At 41.8% G+C, this 22,318-nt stretch overlaps 1 protein-coding gene across 4 annotated transcripts in view; it reads right to left on the bottom strand.

The window, feature by feature from the left end:
* Positions 1-22,318, bottom strand: part of PDE11A (phosphodiesterase 11A) — a 147,909-nt gene extending 125,591 nt beyond the window's left edge. For 2 of the 4 annotated variants that reach the window (XM_062629376.1, XM_062629377.1), the window contains exon 1: positions 15,321-16,546. In XM_062629376.1, coding sequence (XP_062485360.1) covers positions 15,321-16,103 — 783 coding nt within the window. In that variant the 5' untranslated portion in view covers positions 16,104-16,546. Of the gene's footprint in view, positions 1-15,320; positions 16,548-22,125 lie in introns of those variants that run through there. The other 2 variants (XM_062629378.1, XM_062629375.1) reach the window with 2 other exon arrangements.

Raw genomic sequence — 22,318 nt, 5'->3', positions numbered from 1 at the left:
TGACAGGCTTGTGAGGTGGGCCAATGCCAACCTCATGAAGTTTAACAAGGCCAAGTGTAAGGACCTACACCTGGGCCAGGGCAAACCAAAGCACAAATGAAGGCTGGGAAAAGAATGGATTGAGAGCAGCCCCAAGAAGACTTACTTAGGGGTCTAGTGTATGTTGATGAGAAGCAAAACATGACCCGGCACTGTGCGCTCACAACCCAGAAAGCCAACTGTATCCTGGGCTACATCAAAAGAAGTGTGACCAGCAGGTCAAGGGAGAGGATTCTCCCCCTCTACTCCATTCCTGTGAGACCCCACCTGGAGTACTAGCATCCAGCTCTGGGGTCCCCCAATATAAGAAAGACATGGACCTATTGGAGCAAGTTTATAGGAGGACCAGGGGTATGACCAAAGGGCTAGAAGAACTCTCCTATGAAGAAAGCCTGAGAGAACTGGTGTTTTTCAGCCTGGAGAAGGCTCCAGAATACCTTCTAACAGCCTTTCAGTACCTAAAGGGGGCCCAATAAATCCAGAGAGGGGCTTTTTTTTAAGGTATGTGGTGACAACAAAAAGGGGGACAGATTTAGATTAGATATTAGGAAGAAATTCTTCACTATTATGTTGGTGAGGCACTCAAACAGGTTGCCCAGAGAAGTTGTAGATGCCTCAGGATGCTCTGGAAGTGTTCAAGGCGAGGTTGGATGGGGCTTTGAGCAACCTGGTCTAATGGAAGGTGTCACTGACTATGGCAGGGGGTTGAAACTAGATTTAAGGTCCCTGCCAACCCTTATGATCCTACTGCTGCCAATAAACATTCCTACTAGCAAATCTGTGGGTAACAACACAGCCTTTGCAAGCATTGGTGAGAGCCTCAAGCTCCTGTGCACACACCATAGTTCCTACAAGGCACATACTAACAAAAGAGCTGTTCACAGTTCACGAAACATATCTTTTTATAGTGTGTGGAGCATGCAGATGCTGGGATTTGTATGAAAGAATAATGAGCTGCAAGAAGTGCTGTGCTGAAAATGTATAGGCAAATATCTGGGTAGTCTGAAGTTCCTAATCTAGAGTAATTTTTCATTAATTTGTACTGCTCTAAGGGGCAAATTTAATACTAACTCTCAGTGCTATTAGAACAGAACAACTGAATGCCCACAATAAATGTTTTCCCTTAAGCTTTACATGACAAGTAGCAATCATTTATTCAAGAATTTTGCAAGTATAATTTTTTGCAGCTTTGTTAATTTTCAAATTTTGCTGACCAACAATTGTGTCTAACATCAAGTGTTTCTATTGTTACATATAATTTCTTTTAGGCGCAATTATTTCATATGCTGTTGTATCCACTTTTATTTAGATTTTTTTGAACAATGTTAATGCATCATTAACTATGAAGATTTTTATCTATTTTAATTAATGCTTATATAAAATCTCCAGATGACAATTAAATAAGCCTGCAGTGTAATCCTATTAATCATAAAGCATGCATTTCCTCAAAAAAAAAACAAAACAAACAACCCAGAACACATACTGTGAGCATAAGACCCCTCTTAAAGCAGAATGACAGAAATCAATCTTACAGCCAAATAGTAAAAATGTTTATAAACACACATTGAAGAGTATTACTTCAAAGAGCATCTTGGTATGAATAACACCAGCAGGTATTTTGTTATTTTTTTTGTAAGGCAAAGAATGTGCTTAAGGCTGCATATAATCCTTATTGAGGGATGTACATGAGAAATAAATGCTTTCATCACATTCACAGATTACTTCCCTTTTCAGCACAAAACACCCCAAATCTTTTATTAAATCTAGATTTTCTTCAGCTTTCTTGTCAGCCCTCTTCTGTGGTTCACAGCGCTGCACATAGAGTATATTTCTGTCCCGAGTTACCCAGGTACTAAAGTCTTAGTGCTACTCCCAAAACATAAAAACACTGACTTAAAGTGCATTTAGACAGTTCTTACTTCAGACTTGAAACATGGTTTAGGGGCAACTGACTAGCACATTTTGCACTAAAACACTAGAAATACTGTCTCCTGCTTTAATGAAAAGCCAGGTGCCTTAATACTTGCAGGAACATCAGAATGCAATACATTGTAAAAGATTATAAACTACCATCTTCAAAACCATAATTAGTAGTGCAAAAAAATGTGTAGAGTGACAATATTATATCTTGAAATCAAATTGAATTTGATCACAGTTTAAAAAGGAGGCTGCAAAGTTCAGCAGTAGTAGTGCTAACAGCATCTTTGTTCATCTTGGAAAACAGTCTTCAACAGCTATCAGCCAGGAAGGGAATTACTGCTATTTACTGGCAGCAGCTCTGTTCCTCTGGGGTGAAGTTAGCATTTATGCTGCAGACAATAGTTACAGCCAGTTCTGACTCCCTTAATATGAGCAAGCTGAGCTGTTCTACAAAAAACAAGTACAAGTTTTGTTTTCAAAAGTTTAGACAATATTGACTGTGAAATAATGTCCGTATTTGTCTCAGGTGATGAAAACAATCCATACAGTCTTTAAAAGAAAATTCGATTGTGATGAGAAAGATATAATTCATTAAATCTTTACTGACACTCAATACTGACAGACTTTTTCCTGGCAATTTTACTTCCCTGTTGTAAATTGCAGATTCTATAGAAATAGACTGCTCTAGTCTCCTCAAGAGACATGATTTATAAATGCTCCACACTCAGAGATTGACATATACATTTGGCTATTTTACTACTTGTTGCAATTTTTCACACTTTTCAACCACAAGGAATTAACACCAACTGTAGTATTAATACACAGTTTACAGTGCTCTTCTGCCACAGCATACCAAACTCTTGGTCTTTTTGTATTATACTTTTTTCTTTTGTTCTATTTTAATTATGTAAGTTTATTAGGAGTGGTTCTTCTTCCTTACACCTATTTCTGCCTCTGGAGTATAGTAAACAATCCTTGCTTCCATAAAGACTAGATTACTAATATGCAGTCTTTGATAAGGCTCTGATGAGATTTCCTTGAATTATGTGTGCCTAACAACTTCCTTAGGAGAACTAGAACCCTCATGATGAATATTTTTTAATAATGGCATCAAGAACCCAGATCTGCCTGATCTTGTGATCTTCCCACATGCTTCTAAACACTTTTATATCAACTTCAATTGAAGCTGATCTGTTCTTCACTGTAAAGAATCCTGCCTAGAAATAGATGGTTCTTCTGTAACAGAATATGAAATGCAATGCAATTATCACACAATAGGCTTTGCCAATGAATAAATTAAACATCATTTCTTCAACCACTTCTTGGTAATGTCTGAATTACTATTTGGAATTAGCTATTGTTGCTGAAATATTGGTAATACTCTTTGTGTTACTGGAGAGACAGTCTCTGCTCTACCAATTTTGTTCAAAGCGAAACAGTACATGGGAAAACACTAAAATGAAAACATGGCTTGACTAGTAATATTGGTTTTGATTTACATCTTGTGAGCCTTATAAAAAAAGTAAGTCTTCAAGGGGGAGTTTAATTGAAAAAGGACAGCTGTTGGGACAGATGAAATGAGTTGCAATTCATTTCTCTGAATACACAATTAAAAGAGATACATTGTTACAAGACAAAACATAGGTCTGGGATAAAAATTAGGAAGATGTATTCATGTTGATCTGAAAGCTTCTTTTGTTTGGGTAACAAGGTTCACTGCAGTAGGTATTTTAATCCAATTGAAATTTACCTGCAATGAATGGTGGCACACAAGACAGGGGACTTGTGAACCTGTCTGAACTGGATACATACAGTACAGCTGCCAGCGTTAGGAACAGACACAGAAGGGATAAGCAATCTGGAAAGTGGTTTTTAGTTGCTACTACATTGCTTTTCTGACTTTCAAGTGGATTTTGGAAGTTTCCCCATTTGTGTCTCTTGCTGGGACCCTTGCACTAGGAGAAAGAAAGCCCAGGGATCCCAGAGCAGACAACCTCAGTCCCAGAAGCATGCCATTCAAGAGAGATGCAATGACATGTTTTGGTGTTCCTGCCATCTGATATCATATTATCCACATACGCTAGAGAACTGGACTACCTTTTGGAGAAGTGTATTACCTCTCTAAAGCAGAGTCTAAAGATATGGCAAGCACAGTATAAGGACATCACTACATTTAATTAGGAAAGGGAGACTTTTTGAGGAAAACCTCAACAGCAACTTGGTAAAAACTGAAAATCATAAAGATGTGAAGTGAAACTCTACCCCTAACCTTTTGTAGAAAAGCAGGCAGGAATTTTATTTTGGTGACATTTAGGAAAGGGATAAGGAAAGCTATGTAAGTGAACAAAATAAAACACAGTTTCTGGTTCAACAATATGAGAAAACTCAACAACTGGATGACCTGCATTATGTCCCAAACCACTTTGATGCTCACAGCCTCCTTCTTCCATCACGTATTGTCATAATAGAATGTATATGGCAGGATCCCACAGAGAGGTTTTACTGGGTTTAACAGCATCAATAAAAACCTCAATGCCCAAGTATGAACTGTGATGGCCGAGAAGCTTGCTCAAAATTAACATCTACCTCTCCTTACAGCATAGTAACCTTGAGCAAGGAGGCCTATTCAGCAGCTGATAACAAAGCTGCAAAGTCAGAGAGAAGCCCTCTGTCAGACTGCAAACATTTTGAGATACAAACTGCTAAAACAGTCTGCAGCACAAGAGGGTCCTCACCTGCACCAGGCTCCCACACAGTAAGGAGGTATACTGATAGAATGCAGCACTTACTTTTAAGTTTCTTTTTCAACCAAGACTTACATTCAGAAGTTATGGACAGACCAGATAAAATATACACTTGAGAGAGAGACTTCAACATATTTTTGATTGTACTGGCAGTATTTTCACACAAAACCACTCAAGAATTACAAGTAAAGTCTTCCACTGACTTTAAAATATTATTAAACTATTTTAATACTTTATATTAGTATAAATATAAAATATTAATGTAAAAATATTACAATAGTGTTAACATGAAACAGTTGCTTTTAGTACTTTGGTTCTATATAGAGATACTCAAAATGTGAAGACTGAGGCACTTTTAACTGGAATTTCAGAACTGCCAAACAGGAACAGTTATTCTGTAGGATAAGCCTTATCCTTGTCTGAAGTTACTTATTGATTGTAAATTCTTCTTTGGGGAAGTATTACCCAGTAAAGTGTGACATTCAATCAAGTAAAGACACAGAAGTGAGCAGGTTTGATTTATCAATGCAAGTACTGGTATTTCAGCTGCTTGTGCAGTGACACTGAAGTCCTGGTTCTTTTTGGACGTATTTTAAAACTGTCAATAGATGAGATGAGACAAACATCTTCATGCTTCTATTCTATACAATACCAAATTACGCACAGAGGATTTTTCCTAGGGTTCTGGAATCACGTGTTATCAGAATCTCAATTTCCATTTGAAACACATTAAATTTCTAGTTCCTGTAACTGTTTGGATAACATTGAAAGTGTGATCTGAAAGTTATCATGAACATAAGGATCAGAAATGCTAGAACCTGGCTGTGAGCAGCATGAATTCTTATCAGTAAGCTGGTATATTCAAATACACTTTTCTAGATCCCTTACCTTCAGCATATTGGATGAAGACTAAAAACACTAATGACGTTTACAAGCCCTGATCCCGTAAGATGCTCATTTATCTTGATGTACCTGAGGCTTCAGGCAATTTGAATGCAGACCTAACCAAATAATGCTTATCTCCTGTATGTCAAGTCCTCCAGATTGACCTCTGTATTCAAAAAATTAGTCTGTAAATCTGACTATGAATTCAGCAAGGACTGAAAAGAGTCAAATCAGCTGTATCACTGACAGAAGTAGCAAGCAAAAGAAAAATCCTTTAGGGCCTCATCCTTTTTTCTTTGATATCAGTAGCATGGACCATGGACGAAGTCACCAAATAATAACTGATCATGAATAAACGTAAACAGCTACACTTAGAGGAAGCCTACAAAAATGAATGCATCCTGACCAGGAAGAAATGTTAAAGCCTTATCTACAGATTTTCAGTGAAAAAAGAAAAAAAAAAAAAAAAAAGAAAAAGAAAAATAAGAAATAAAAAGATTTCTTCTCAAAAAATTCTAAGGACATGCAGTATTCCACAAGAGGACATAGAGTGTCTCTAACTCCCATGAAACACTCAAAACAAGTATTTTGTTCTTACTTACATCTACATATCTTTTCTCAAGACATTTGAAGTAACAGAATTGGTTGACAGAAATTAGTTTTAACTTCTGAGCAAAGTTTTACCAACTGAATTTCAGTGTTGATTTTCAGTTTAAGTAGGTGGTTCAAACATTGTTAGCAAGGGTAGTTTCTGTTGGTTTGTGTTTTTCTTTCAACATAGTATAACTCTTTGAACTTGGAAAGAAAACATGTCCTTCTATATACTTATCGAAGCTAGTACAATTAATGTATTATTAGCATGATTTAGAACAGAAAAAGTAGGATCCTAAACCAAGATAGCTAAGAGTCAAATAACGTAGTGGAGGATGAAGCCTGCCTGAATACATTTCCACAAATTAAGTCTTCATGACATTGTTTTCCTTCTCCAGAGTCTAAGGAGAAAGCAGTCAATCTAGTGAAACGGTGTAAGTGACTCAGCCAAAGCTGACAGCTACAAGGAAAAGCCATTTCTGATTTTTTTAATGATTTGAAACTACTGCTTTTTAATCACACTGAACAGAAGAACACAAAAGGTACTCAATTAACAAGCCTGGCCTATTATATTTTATAGTTCATTGCACGTAATTGTTTCTTCCTTAGGAAGGGCTCACAAAAAAACCCAAAACAAGAAACTTGCAGCAAAATTTCATTGAATATACTGTATTTATTGAGTTACCCAAGTTGTATCAAAAATAGGCAACAGAAGTAGTATGTTTGACAGCATTGTTAACCTAAGTATTTCTGTACTACCAAACTGTATGAGATAGACTGATTTAATGTGCCTCCAAGTGACTTTATAGGAAGCCGTCATGCAGGAGCCTTTACATTTACTGAAGATGCTGAAACTGGAAGAGACCTATTCAACTTCTTAATTATGCTTCCTTTGAGTATAGAATACGTAAGCTTTTATAGCAAACAAAAAGAGCAATCAAAAGACAGCAAGTTATCTAGACTCAAAGCACAACACTAACAAAGCTAAATACAAAAGAAAAATTGTCACCCAGTCTGTTCTAGATACTCTTCTCTAAAAATCACATATGGTATAAATTACATTGTGCATAAACAGGAAACACAAACCAAGTAACAAACCACTAGAGCAGATATGGGAAAAACCTTGTAGAGAAGAAAGTCACACACAAAACACAAGTAATAAAGCAATCTCTGAAGAGACTTCCATGTAAAGATTGCTGCAGCTATTCTTGTCATCTCCCCCAAAATTCCTAAAGCCCTGGAGACAAAAGCAGCAGAAGAACAAACTAGTACCATTCACCAGCATCAGAAACCCAATTCTCCCAAGTAAATAAGCACACAGTCCAGTTATATTGTGACTATTTATATAATGACAATATTTCTTGTAATACGAATTTAATAAAACAGATGAGGATGCACAAAACAGCTCAGTTAACTCTATTCCTACACTCCCACAACAATTGTAAAGAAAAAAAAATAGGGAAAATTAACCCTGAAAAATTCCTAATTTCCAGATTTAAAAATAAGTCCATGTATAATTTGAACTAAAAAAAAAAAAAACAAACCAAAAAACAAAACCAACAAACACAAACTTACTTTGAAAAAAACAAAATATTAACTTGCAATGATGCAACATGAAAGTTTGGTTGTGTTGGTTTGATTTTTCTTTAAAACGTATCATCAGTTTGCGTTTGTTTGCTTGTTTTTTTTTTAGTTTGGCTAAAGTGTTATATTCTTTACGTCCTTTTCTGACCACTGCTTCATTTATTAGTTAGGCCACAGGCATAAGTAATAATGTGTGTTGTCTACTTTTGACTGGCACAAAAATAGTGGGGAAAAAAAGTATAGGCAGTCTCACAGACATGAGTAAATAACTTCATAAACACTATCAAGTTCGCAGACATGGCTGCCAAGTTAATAAGCATAATTAGATCTCATGCTTCATAGTCTGAGCTGATCTACAGCAGGGATCAGAAAGTATTCCTCTGTACGACAACCTTACCCAGATACATCAAAAAGTTCTTGTTTTCTTCCTTCAAAACAGACTCCTATTATATCACCCATAGCACAAAAGTAAATCAAGTTGTGGTCTTGGGTGTAGCAGTTTCTGTGCACTTCTGCTCTGCTTGTATCATCATTAAAAAGAAAAAAACCTGACAAAGAAAAATATTTTTCCTCTAATTTTAAATATTTAGAGATCATACCAACCACTGTTTGTCTCCACCATAGCTACTCTCTGTGCCCTTCTGGACCTGGCTAATGCCCTGCTGGGAACCAACCACAATCATGCCCATGCTCCCATCTCATTTCAACCCCACTTTCAGACAGGTCTCAGCGCTGATCTCCTTAATGTTAATCATATAAAATATATATACACACAGGGTGGCTTTAAAAAGCCAATACTCCTCAGAGGAAAGAAATCAACAAAACTCCTGGGGGTTTCAAGAGAAACCTGTGTATGGGTTTAAGCCCATCACCTGCAAGTGATTACCCAGGTGAGCAATACATGGGCTCAAACGTTACAGAAGCAGAATAAAATTCTTGAATAATAAATCAAAGCTACCTTCTTGTGATAAAGCAGTAGTATTATTAACGAAGCCACACATTTTCATATGTATACTATAGAGACATTAAACTCAGCACACAGTTGCCGTTATTCTGTTAACATGCAACTCTGCTGAGCCATTGGCTCACGTTCTTTATATTTCATAATTTGCCAATACAATTGTTTTAGAAAAATAAGACAAATTAACTTGCATAATGACTGCATGCCTATCTATTGTGTTATTCTATAGAAAAACTACACACTAGCCTACAACTGTAAATAACCAAAATTAAACATCCATTTGCTTTGAAAATTGAAACCAATCAGAACAGCAAAATCATTTACCAAACAAGATTACAGCTTTATTAGGGCTTGTGATTGTAACAGGATTTCAGCTAAAACTTTAAGGGCCTAATCCTGCAGTTGTTTCATAGTCACCAACCTGCTCTATACAAACATATCTCTTTCTCACAAGGAAATTCCATGCCACAGAGGCACCAGGTTTCACACCTGTTCCACAAAGAAGTTTTACAAGCATCTGAGGGAAAAAAAAAATTAAAATGTCTGTTTTCTTCAGACAGATGGACAAACTGAGCAATAAATCAGTTAGAAGTCTGCCAGCTTAACAAAAGATGGTCTTACAGAGGGCAGGAAAACTACCCCAGCTCTCCAAAGGACCTTTCAAACTCAAGCTCTCCACAATCAACAGCGCAGGGATCTGCTGCAAAAGAGAGAGCTAAAAAAACCTATCAAAACAAAATAAAAGCCCCCAAAACACAAAATTACTAACCTGCTAATGCTCTGAGGTCCTCCATGCTTGTATTTACCCAGGAGCCCCCACCAGCACTGAAACAAGACAACCCTCTATCTTACAGCACTGATTGTAAGTGTGCAAGCCCCCCAGAATGGCAAATAATTATCCAGCAGCTTCAGTGGGAAGCAGAGAGAACTCATTACACGAGTATGGACAGACCCTTCCCCTCGGCCTTAGTGCAGGGACTTGTGCTTGCCCAGCCACCACCAGCCCACCTGCTGCTCATTTCCAATGAAGGGACAGCAAGCAGGTGAGGTGCATCCATGAGGTAACGGCTGGGCAACCTTGAAGGACAGGCCACTGACTGGTGAGGTAACCTCGCCTGCCCAACATAAGCATGGAGAGGAAGCTGTGTTCCCTTCATGATACCTAAGGGCTGTCATCAGCGGGGTACGCTGAACTGTGCAGACCTGCCTGTCCTGGTGATCCACCTGAGCAGTAGCATGGAGACGTGAAACTGGGCCCTCAGGTGGCTTTGGGTGTATGTCCTTCTACACAGGAGCTCCTGCCCCTGGCAAACATCTCCAAGGTGAGAGCTGTGGTGCTGTGACCCAGGAAGGCCTCATGACGTGTTACGAGTTCATCACAAACTGTTCCTTGAGAAGAAGATGTGAGGAGTGAGGGAGGTGACAGAAGGTGAGGAGACCTCAGTTGCTGCCCCAAGGGCTCTCTACTGTGGAGGGGCAGGAAGGTGCTGTGGAGAGATCCCTCTCTCCTAGGCCAGTGCTGCTGTGACACGCAGGACATGTTTTTCTCCTCTGACTCTTGGGATAATCACAACATCCCTTCACCAATTTACTGACTTGTACAGTTTCAAGCTTTCCTAAATTTTAGCTGATGGGCTGGAGTGTCCTTTTGTGGAAAGCATATCCGAGCAATGTAGTTCTTTAGCGTTGCAATTATCTCCTGCCTTCCCCATGGCACTTTTCTAGTGAATAACGCTCAGCAAAAATTGTTTTAACTCTTTTTTTTCTATTTTATATGCAATTTTAAAAAAATATTATTTATTCTACTTACCAGTTTTCATGCTTTCTGAAGAGCAACCCCTGTCCCTGTTAAAGAGTCAGCATTGAAATGAATACTGCCATTGTTGGTGCCTGCTGCTCAAGTGCTGCTGAATAAAACAGTGCCTAAGTGCTTCCCATTTGCAGAACTGAACCTCCCACCACCCAGGGTTTTAATGCTTTAACTGCTCTTTAAAATTGAAAGAGATGCACTGTTAATATTGATGGTAACAAACAGCTACCCTGTGTAACAAAATGTGGCTCTCACCTGCTCCTGACCTACGCCAGCAGCCCGTCCCACAGGCTGAAAGGTTTGCACCTATGAGCAGTAATGTTGTAATGCTGTCCTGACACAGCAGGAGACCCTGAATGCTCAGAGCTCTCCCAGTCATCCTGAAGAAGACAACACTGATGCCTGTATCTAAGGTGATAAAGGATGCTTAAATCGTACTGTAAAAGGCTGTGTGCATTAGTTGTATGCTGCTTGGCCTAAGCTTGAAAGAGGTCACAGGACAGTGCAGAGCAGAGCTTGACTTGTCTCGTTTTACTTGATTTTAGCTCCAGTAATGTGGTTACATTTTGGTTTTAAAGACTTGAGCTACACAGAAAAATAATTTCTGACCTCTTTTATGGCACTTTCTCCAACTTACAAAACCCAGTGTCTTTGCTTTACTCCATTTAATAGTTTTCCTCACTTTGCTACCCACTTTATTAAAACATTTATCTGATAAGCCATTGTTTTCTTCTGTCTTTAAAAGCTACTTTTTAAATTCTTGGTTTCACGTAAGATGTACAGAAACTTCATTCAGCTGACACTGGCAAATGGCAGAACATACTTTTCACCACTTTTCGATGTACGCTTACTATTCAAAAGAGTCATAGGGTTTTTTCACTAGTTAGAAGGACTTGGGATGCTATTAAATTATCTTCCAATGTTTGCACAGCTAAAGGTATAATGATAACCAAAAATTACTTGTGATTTAAAGATTTTATTTAAATACTGCTCTAAAAGGTAGAACAAAATTAAAATGATCAGTAGTTTCAGCTAAACATCATAGAAGAAATGTGGGAAGAAGGGATGACATAAAAAAAAAAAGAAATCTATAGCTTTAGATAGGAAAAAACTTACATTTTTAAACAACTCAGAAGAATTGTAGGTAAGGTTTAATAGCCTCTCTTCCTCTGTACTTATGATATGCTTAATAGTCTTCATACATGACTTCAAAAACTACATTTATGCTCTATTAAAAGGAGTCTCAATGTACATTTAGGACCCAAATTTTCTTGCCAGTATAACTGGATTCTTCAACATATGTGCTCAAGCCACAGTGCATTATTCACATAAGAATAAAGAGTCAGAAATGCTTCCTAAAATTAACATAGAGGAAGACCCAAGGCCTTATTTTCAAACTTAAACCGACTAGGAGTTCAACTTGCAAGTCAGCTGGATTACTTGCAGGAGAAAGAGTTTAAGACTGGCTCCAAAATGCAAAGAATGTATCTAATTTCTTTTCTGTTCTCAAATCCTCTGTAGTGCTAACTCTTACAGATTAGATCATATATTTTGCAAAGTGTTATAAACTCGCTTTCATCACTTGATTTTGCAATGCAATAAATAAAGCTCTTTTAATGCCATGAATGAAATTGTGCAACTTTTGAATCAGTCATTATCAAAAGAAACCTTTCTATTAACTAAGTATGTGTCAAATTCTCTGATGCTGTGAAACTCCAAAGAGTTTGTTCAGTCACTGCTGAACTTCCTAAATCAAAGTGCCATGAGATATTATATAGTTTTTGTTTAGTATTAAAAGAATTTATTATTATACAGACCTCAATGCATAATGCTAGTTCCAAATCTTTTATCTAAGTATGCTTATTGAACTACGGAAAATTGTTTCCATGAGCAGGTTTTGAAAGTCTGACTCAACAACAGTAATAATCACCTGGATTGTGGAAAAGCCCCAGCCTATTGCTTGTTTTCATTTTTTAGTAATTTTTCTCTTTAGAAAAATAAATGTGTAATTGAAAACTTAACACAATCTCTGAAAATTACACTGCCAGCCACTTACGAAGATTTCCTAAACCAGTCTGTGTATGAGCACAGGGGACTGCCTGTGTGAAGCACATTACAAGATGTGGCAGGATTTACATGTAATGCGGATTGCACTGAAGTCCTATTAATGTCAGTAGTAGCTGATGATAGAAGCAGGCAACCCAATTTGTATTCAATGGTGGAATTCCAATTGGTATTAGAGCAGGCTCTGAGAAAATAAAGATGGTTGGATGATAATAAAACAAATTTCCCAACACTGTAAATTAGCCAAGTGATTATACAGTAGTATCTTTACCTTTTTAAACAAGTTTGCTATTTAAAGAAAAAAAAAAAACAAACAAGAAGAAAGCAACAAAAAAAGTAAAAGTTTAATCTAGAGGTGTTCTTCTGTCCTATCATAAGGCCTTTTCTTACCAAGTGGGTAGTATTGATGCAGACACTCTCTTCAGTCAACAAAATGGTGCTGTGCTGTCACCCCTTTATCTTCAACTCCACCTGTCAGCCTGACAAAGTTTCCTGGTGGTACTTTCTTTTACCTGACAGTTGTTTAAACACTCCCAGCACCAGTGGCAATGCTGGCAAAAAAAAAAATCATATAATCATATTTATTAATTTTTAAAGTGCTGTATTGTGAGCACTACAATGATCTGAAATGGAACAGCTGTCGCTTCTTTACACACATGTACCTGGGCTTCCATAGGGCTCTCTATGCTATTAAATTATAAAGGTCTCCTTTTAATGATGCGCAATGGATATATATTTGTCAGGTAAAAGAAGATAAACTAATTCAGAAACATAATAGAAAGTAGATCCCCATTTTATTATCAAGCAAAACTTTCATTAAGGTTGCAAGGTTTCTTTTGCACAAGAGTTGCACAACCAGAAGTAACACCACTGAAAGCAGGGAAGTTGCAATTGATAAAATTACAGGATGAACTTGGCTTAGAACTTTCCCTTCTACTGCAACTAATGTACTTGTGGCTTAAATAGACAATGAATTGTATTATTTATAATATTTTATATTTTTATATTATTATTTATAATATTTTAATCAATTTTGGATAGGAACCAAACAAAAGCATAATATAAATAATATCAGGAATGGCAACTGGATGGATTGTTTTTCACTTTTCTCAGCGAATTAAACAGACAAGGAACTGTTTAAAGTAGTGGGGCTTTTTCATAAGGGAAGGGAACACAAACAAACACTGAAGAAAAAATAATGCAGTCCCCTGGGACTACAAAGCACCCTTTCCACTGGCATTCTCAAAACAAGTTGGCTGGAGCTATCCAGAGTTAAAAGGAGAAATCAAGCCCTTTCACAGCCAAACTCAGATATCCTTTCTATCTGTTTAGCCACTTGAGACTACTGAAAGCATCTACTTAACCCCCAACAGAAGATATTTTGGGAAGAGTACAGTTTGAGAACTAATAATCATTAAAAAAAAAATAATCAGATGGTATATAATGGTGAAAAGGAAAAATAAAGGAAGAAAACAGATTTTTTTCAAAGGCGATCCAACACTCAGTCATTTTAGTCTGAATAATGCAGCTTTTTTACCAGCTCTGTTCATTCCCTTTGAACTCGGTAGGTTGGGAACCTCTGTCTGTCTAGATCTGTGAGGTCCCTGGTATTCTTCACTGCTTGACAAATAAATAAGTATTCGGCCCAAAATACATTTACCTTGGCTCTTCTGCATTTCAAACAAAAATAATTCAATTTTATTTTTCAACTTTCTTCCTGGTATGTTTGCTATAAAGCATCAACAGGATTTTTTAAATGTTTATTAAAACATTAATAATGTTTTAGCAAAATTAGGCATTGGGCAATGATTATCACTAAAATCCTTAAAGACATGCATCTCCCACCTTTCTGAAGCTTTCCAAGATCCTAATTGAGTTTCTCAATCTGTCTGTGGTTCTTAATTTTCTCAGGAGCCTCAAACTGCTGACAGTGTCTCACACAAATAAACAGTAGAAATAGCCCCTAGGACTGAGAGGTACGTTTCAAGCCAGTAAACTGAATGCACCGGTTTGCATTTACACACGTAGGTGAAGACACATCGGTCCCTGCTGAAGTCAATGGGAATTTTTGCCTTGAAGCCAGGACTACTTTTTCACAATTCATACTGAAGCCTCTATAAAAGTGAAAGGTGGCAAAAACCCTTGTAGGAGAACAAGACTGGTTATCACTCCTAGGAATATGATTGAAAATACATGCCATGGGGGCTCAGTGGGCATAGGCAAAGTTGAAAATATATGCTCCTCTGAAAGCAGTGAAATTACTTTAGCAGAGGGTAGACAGAAAACATTAACGAGACAGAGATTTAAGAATGTTATCATCGGGACTGTCACTGGCATTTTTTTTAACTTTTCTTCAACCGATTCCAAAACACGTTTTGAAAACACATGAAGGGAAGTAACACTCCTGCGAAATCCAGCAGCACTGCTGGACCGATCTGATGGCCACTCTGGCCCCGCCGGTCACCGGGAGAGGCTTTCCGCTTTCCTCCCCCCTTCATGGGAGTCCCCTCCCGCCCCGTCAACAGTTGATCCGAGCGTACCCGCGCCCGCTACGCGTAACCCCCGGCAGGGACGGCCCGGGGAGAAGCCGGGCGGCGGGGAGGGACGCCCCAGGAGGGAGGAAGGGCAGGACGGCGGCGAGGCTTCCCGGCAGGCGCATCCACCGCCCAGGTCCGGGGGGAGCTGGGGACGGTGGAGCCCTGGGAGCCTGCTCGGCTCCTACCTGGTAGGCGTCGGGGATGTTGACGGTCTCTCCGTGCTCCGCCACGTAGCCGATGATGCCCTTACCCCAGGGCACCTGCACCTCGTTGCTGTTCTCGGTGGAGCCGCAGGGCAGCAGCGGGGTGCCGGCGTGCACGTCGAAGAACTTGGAGACTAAACTCTTCTTGCCGGCGGCGGCCCCCTCCACGAGGAAGAGGGAGCCCCGGTCGGCGTCTACCATGAGGCAGACGAAGATGAGGATCTTGTAGCTGAGGCTAGTGAGGTCCAGGTCGTTGGAGATGTCCTTGACCAGCTCCAGGAAGAACTGGCGCTCGTTATGCTCCTTGAGGTAGCGCTTGTAGTCCAGGGCAGTGGGGGGGTACTGGGGCAGGCTGATGCGGGACTCCAGCAGGGCGCTGAGGATGTGCGCGGTGGTGGGGGGCAAGGAACTGGCCTTCCGTAGCAGCGCCCGCCGCCGTACGCTGCTCAGCGGCTCCTGCGCCCGGGCGTGCACATGCTCGTCGTAGGTAAGGTTGACATGGATGGCCTTGGAGCGGGCGAAGCTCTTCCGCAGCTCCATCTGAGAGGCTCGGCGCTGGAGGACGCCGGGGCCGCCTGCACTGCCCCAGCCGCCGCTGGGGCCGCAGCTGCTTCGGCGCTCCTCCGACGGGCCGGCGGCGGGTACCGAGGGCGCTTTAGGAAGCGAGTTCTTCCTCTTCAGCCACTTCTCCACCAGCTCCGGGTGCCTCTCTAGGAAACTTTCCACCGCCGCCACGTCGAGGCCAGTGTCGGCGGCGGCCGCCATGGTGCCGGCGGTGGGGGTGGCTCAGGCCGCAGGAGCCCCCGCGGAGGCCATGCCCCGCCGCTTCCACGTGCTGCTGCCGCCCCGACGGCCGCCCCGGGGCACGGGGTGTGCCGGTAGCCCCAGTGAGGAGCCGGTCCTGCCCCTTGCCCGGGCCCGTCCTCGGGGGTGCGCCTTCTTCTCTCCCTCTGCTTCCCCCCGAGACCTCCTTTTCCTGCCCACACTCTTTATTATTATTAGCAGTAGTATTAGTATTATTCTAGGTATTTGCCTGGTCCTTGACTCTCAGCCCTTGTCTGGTCGTGGCCCCGGCGCCCGGTTTTGGGCCGGCTACCCCAGTGAACCGGGCAGGCGCTGCCGCCGCGCCTCTGGAGATGCTCCGGGAGCGCTCGGGCAAACCGCTTCTGCCAGGCGCTGTCAGTGCTGGCGGCGGCTGCTGCGTAACCCAGCCGGCGGACCGCTGAGGAGGGAGGGAGGGAGGGAGGGGCGGGTGGGGGGAGGACGCGGGAGCCGAGCGAGGGGGCAGGCGGGGAGGAGGGCGGGCTGACGAGCCCCGCTGCGGGGGGGGGGGGGAAGCACCGCCGCAAGCCTGGCGGCAGCCGCCTCACAAGCCTCCCCGGGGAAAGCTGGGGGAGAAGGGTAAAAACGCGCAGGGTGCCCGGGCGGAGGACCGCGAGCAGGGGGTGCTGCGCTAAGGAGCTCCGCAGCAGTGGGCGCCTCATTCAGGATCATCGGTGGGCGTGTGCGGGGGGAGAGGGAGGGTCCTTTTGTCTGTCTTGCGTGTGCAAGGGAAGGGGCAAGCCCGGTCTGCGGGCGAGGCGGGGGGAGTTAAGGCGAGCGCTCCCGTTAAAGAGGTTTGATTTACAGCATTATTTGCGCCGCTTCAGTACTTCAGCACTTCAGCAGACAGGCAGAAACGCGGAGTCCCTCCAGAAAGACCAAGCGAATTCCGTTTGTTGAATCCCCGCGTTGAGAAGCCCGCATCTCTCCCGCGGGTGGACCGGCTCTGCCCGGCTTTCCGCGTTGGGCGCCGTGCAGCGGGGCAGGGAACGGGCTCTGCCCGCGGGGCCGCCCAGAGCCTTGTACCCACGAACCGCTTCCCCGGCAGGCGCTCGGCGGTAGCGGGCTTGCCGAGGAGCTCCTGGGAGCCCGCTCCTGCAGCACCGGCTGCCAGGGGGAAGCCGACTGTATCCACCGGGGCGGACGGACCGGGATTATTTTTATGCGCACGTGGAACACGTTTCATTGCAAAATCGATGCTTACGCGTAAGCGACTGAAAAAAAAAAAAACAAAAACACAAAACGGAGTCATGGATCTTAACACGTGAAAAATGTCTTTCATGAGCTCACCAAAGACTGAATGGAGGCAGCTTCAGAAATTCATGAATGGGAGTTTGGGTGGCTGGGAAAACACACGGGCAAACCTTCAATAAAACGAGATTCCGACCTGCCGGGGACCCTGCTCCTGCAGCAGCCCATCCCGGCTCGGGGATGCAGGCAGTGCTTGCAAGGAGGGGGAACAATTTCGGGACAGGTGTGGATAGTGAAGGTGGGTTTTTGGGGAGGGAGGGCTGCGTGTGTGCCCGAGGGGCTGCCGTGTCTCCCGCAGCAGTCGGGGGTTGCGAGAGGCTCCCTGAAGGTGCTGTGGCTCCCGGAGACTGCTTGAGAAGCGACAAAGGGTATCTGCCCCCGGTCTCGGTGCCTGCGATGTTGCAGGCGGAGCAGCAGCTCCCTCACTGCCGCCGTCCCCGGGCTGCCGTGGTGCCAGGGCTCCGTGCTTACCCCTCGGTCAGCGGCACTGCTTCTTTCTGCTCTCCTGGCTCTGCCCGCGGGGCCGGGGGCTGCCGTGGCGCGGGGAAGGGGCTGCTCCCTGCCGCCGCAGCGTGCCTTAGCTGCAGCTGAGTTGCCGGGGGGTTCCCGGCTGCCGCACCCGCGGCGAGAGGACTGGGCGAGGGGCGGGAAGAGGGGACGTCGGAAGACATGCTTAGGGGCTCGCCCCGGAGCTGCTCGCACCTCTAAAGAAGCTGAGCTCGTTCATACAGGCATCGTGGACATGAAATTGCGGGCGTGTCTCGGTGAGGGCAAGGGCGACTGAAACATTCAATGTTTTACGCATTTCTGTCGGCGCGCTGCTGACACGCTGCCGGGGCTGTGAAGTGAAGGGACTTCACACGCGGCAGCAGGCACAGCGCCACGTCGTCGGCGGAGGCCCCGCTGTTGGCGCACATCTGTACACTGCTGCTTGTGTTGCCATTGAAGTGGCCCCAGCTGCTGGCACTGCGTCAGCGTCAGCCTTGAAGGGAGCCCGCTTTCCCGAAGCTGCTAATCGCTATTTGGCCTTTCCAGTAGCATTCGTGGTTTTGCAACGCTGGCACAAACACTTCACTTGCACAAAGATACCACGTAAGCTGCTGAAGGCCTGGCCGGCACTTACTCTGAGCTCTTCAGCAAGGACCCTGGGGATCTGCATGCAAGTGAAAGAACTGTACGTAAATATTTTGTACCATCTCACTATGGTAAGGTTTGGTCTGGGCACTCACACCAATGTTTACTACATAATGGTTACTGTGTAGCAGTTCTGTATGTGAAAGCTTAAAGCAATTTAGTGTTTCCAGATACAATGTGACAAATTATCACATTTGATGAATTGTCTTTTCTGTAACTCGCACAGGTTTTGTAAAACCTGATTCACAAAGCTGGCCAGGTGCATCAGTGAATGTTAGGAGAAAACTTGGGTCTGTGTTCTGCACACATCAGGCTTTACCTCTGTTTGCAGGGTGAGTAAATCAAGCACACAGTATACTGGGCTGCAGCTCTGTGTGTGAGCCTGAGACAGATTAGTTGAGGCATTTCATGGGAAGGCTAAAGAGGCAAATGGCTTTTGTCAGGGTCATAGGATTGTGCTGCCTTTGTAACTCTACAGCTATGCTGCAGTGAGGCACAGACAGCTTTTATCTGCTGCATCTGATGTATGATGCACCCTTTATTTGTGTGGATGCACAAAGACAATTCAGACAGCAAAGCAGAATTTAGCCAGTCCCACCTGGTCTCCTCGGGTACAAGCATGCAAAGGTGCCCTAAAAGAATCAAGAGGAGAAACTAGAGTTTATTTCTCAGCAGAGCGTGTTTCTCTATTCAGAAAGGCAGTGGCAAATGCACTCTTAAAACTCTTCGAAATGAAATTGAGAAAAGCACTCCAGAAAATTTTTGTCATTGAGGCAGATGCTTTAATTGTCTAAACAGTCAACAGAACAGGTCCCAACTGTCAAACTGAAAGGGGGAACTATCTTACAGCTACAGTACAAAAGAAAAAGGAAGCTGGTTGTGTCACAGAACTTTTCACCCCACTCTTGCTTATTCCCTTACTTAAAAACAGCAGTTGAACTCCTTGGAGCATGGCAAGACAACTGGTTAAAGCTCCTGGTGGGTAAGCATCAGAACAATACTGATAAAGTGAGGACCTGGGAATAGATACTGTAGTAAATTAGTTTATATTAATGTTCCCTTCTGCAAAGACATAAGGAAACCTTAATTGAGTGAAGTATGTTTTAATGTATTACATTTGTGTAAACTGAGAATTAAATTGTAAATCTCAATTCAAGTGGTAGAGATTCATGAGGAGGTTTTAGGAGGACTTTAATCGCCTTCATCAATCCTCTGCTGTTGGTGAAAATATCTCCTACTATCATTTGCTTGACCTAGTTATCCCTCATTCACTCTAGATGTTAGAGGTTAAAGATACCTTAGTATATTAGCCTCAAATGGAGACAAAGAACCCACAACTCTGAAAACAGATCGGTAGAGAATTATTATTATTTTTTTAATACACAAAGGAACAGTAACAGAGGAACAGACTAACCCCCCACTAAACAGAGTGGGGCAGTGTTTTTAAACCAAAGAGATCATGGTGTTCAGGTATCTCCTCAAGATTCAGGTCAGCATCACTATTGAAAGGTTACTTGTTCTCTGAAAATATCCGATATTCTTGGTTTTCCACCTCCCCCACTTTTATGTAGTGTTCTTTAAATGTAAGGTTATGTTTTGTTACCTACTGTAGATGGTACTTTCCTTCACAGGTGATAATGCTGAAGATTGTTTTTCATGAATAAAAACTTCATATAGTTGTCAGTCCTACTGTTTACAGGCACTTTCTTATTTACGTAGCCACAATTAAATAATAGTTTCGCTGAGTGTTCTAATAATTAGTTGCAGATTGGGCTCTCAGATCTCCTTATAGAAAGGAACAGCATTTCTATAGCACACTTCACAAAGGTCTATGAAATATATAACACAATATAAATTATTCTCACCTTCCAATGTTTTTAATTAGAACATAGCATCTTCAAACATATCATTGTTTGATTTTGCTAATGCCAGTCCCTAAGGAATAATTAGATTAAAAATATTAAAACCTGACATAGCAGCTAATCAAAATCCAAAACATTTTTCACTAACCTTACAACTGTGGCAGCAGTGCTTCAAGAAGTTGCTTTTTTCAAGTATGCAACAAGATCAGCTCTTTCATTTTTCTTTTTAATTCCAGCAAAATCATTTTTGTACCAGGAATGTATTTCTTAGGGTTTTCCAAATACTCCATCATTGTACTCTCACTCCAGACAATTCCTGAAAAAAAAAAAAATTATAAAATACAAGGCTGGCCCAACAGCATGTATATATGATATGAAAATGTCAACCATCTCAAATCAAAGGTGTGATGCTCCTGAACATAATGTGTCTAGAATCCAAGAGGAATGTGAGCATAAATAATACATGATGTAAAATGCACAAGGTATATGTTGTCTTTGTGTCACTTTAACAAGTCAAATGTAAATCCTTTTTGCATCGTAGAGACTTGCAGTTCTTTGCACAATTTCACATAAAACTACTTAATACTTTTAAGCTATGTTATACCTTTGTAATTCCAGAATGCAGAAGATCCAACTTTTAATTTCATACGGGTGTTGAAAATAAGATCTACAGATTAGCATGAAATTCATCAAGGCTGTGCTCCACTGAAGGGCATTAGAAAAGCAGTTGTCAGCGGCCAGATCCTGGAATCTCCTGACATAAGTTGAAATACTATTCGTGTTTCCTCCCAACCCTGATAAAACCCGTCTCTGTCAACAGAAGCAGCCTACTGTTGTACTCAAGACTATACAAATACCTCTAACTACATGTTCAAGTTTCTCTTCTGCCCTCCAGAGTTGACTCTTCCCATGGTCTAAGGTGGATTTAGATGTCACTTAGTTGGCTTTCTTTTAAAAACTTGTACTAACACCTGTATGATTTGTTCACTAAATTTTTAATGAGAAAAAATACTTAACATATACTGACATTTTTTTTTGTGTGAAGGAAGTCCTAGTATAAAGTGAATGTCACAAAACATTTCCTAGAAATCACAGAATAACAAAGAAGTCAGCCAGTTCTAAAGTACCTTAGCAACCAGGAAAAAAAACAAACAAATGAAACCAAAACCAAACAGGACTGTAATTGTAATTAACAGATTGAGTCAAATAATATAACTTATATTCAAATAATATAAAATAAAAATAATGAAACAGACACAGAATTACTCTCCACTTTTAGATATTCCACTGCTTTTCAGGACTGTCTGCATGAAAAACACAAGAAAAGGCACAGCTTACTAGTAGGTGATGGTATTTTGCCAAGTGCTCTGAGCAGAAAAACCGCAGTGCACCACGGTGCCAATAGAGGGTAGTGACCAGCAGACAGAATCTGAAAGCACTCTCAAGAAACAGAAATGGAAATTTGCCCATTGATATTACAAAATTCTGGGAAAGCTATATACCTTCTGACCTGGTGTGCTGAATAATGGTAAAATTTCTTTTCAACATAGGGACCTAGGATTTTTGTTTCTGAAATTATAGCTCAGATTCATCTGCAGTAATACAAAGTAGGCAGTTTTAATTCCTTGTGAGGCTTTCTATTGTACTTCTAAAGAAAGCCTTTTCTGTATATGTCCCCTCCATCACTGCACCTCATCCATGTCACCTATTAGTTTTACGTTTTGTCTTGTTCGCTTCTGAATAAGAAAATCCTTCAGCTTGTCCTGTTTGGTGGCCAAATACACCGCAGTGGTTTGGTCCCTTCTTGTGCTTTCCACCTTTTTCAACTGTGTGGCACTGAGAACATTTCTGCATAAAGATCTTTTTGCCTTTTTCAACATCACCCATTTTGACCTATACAGAATATTTTAA

The sequence above is a fragment of the Pezoporus occidentalis genome, unplaced genomic scaffold (genome assembly GCF_034315485.1).
Source record: "Pezoporus occidentalis ecotype Australia unplaced genomic scaffold, CSIRO_AGI_Poc_V1 ctg332, whole genome shotgun sequence".
Classification (NCBI taxonomy): domain Eukaryota; kingdom Metazoa; phylum Chordata; class Aves; order Psittaciformes; family Psittacidae; genus Pezoporus; species Pezoporus occidentalis.
This window is presented reverse-complemented; position numbering and strand designations above follow the sequence as displayed.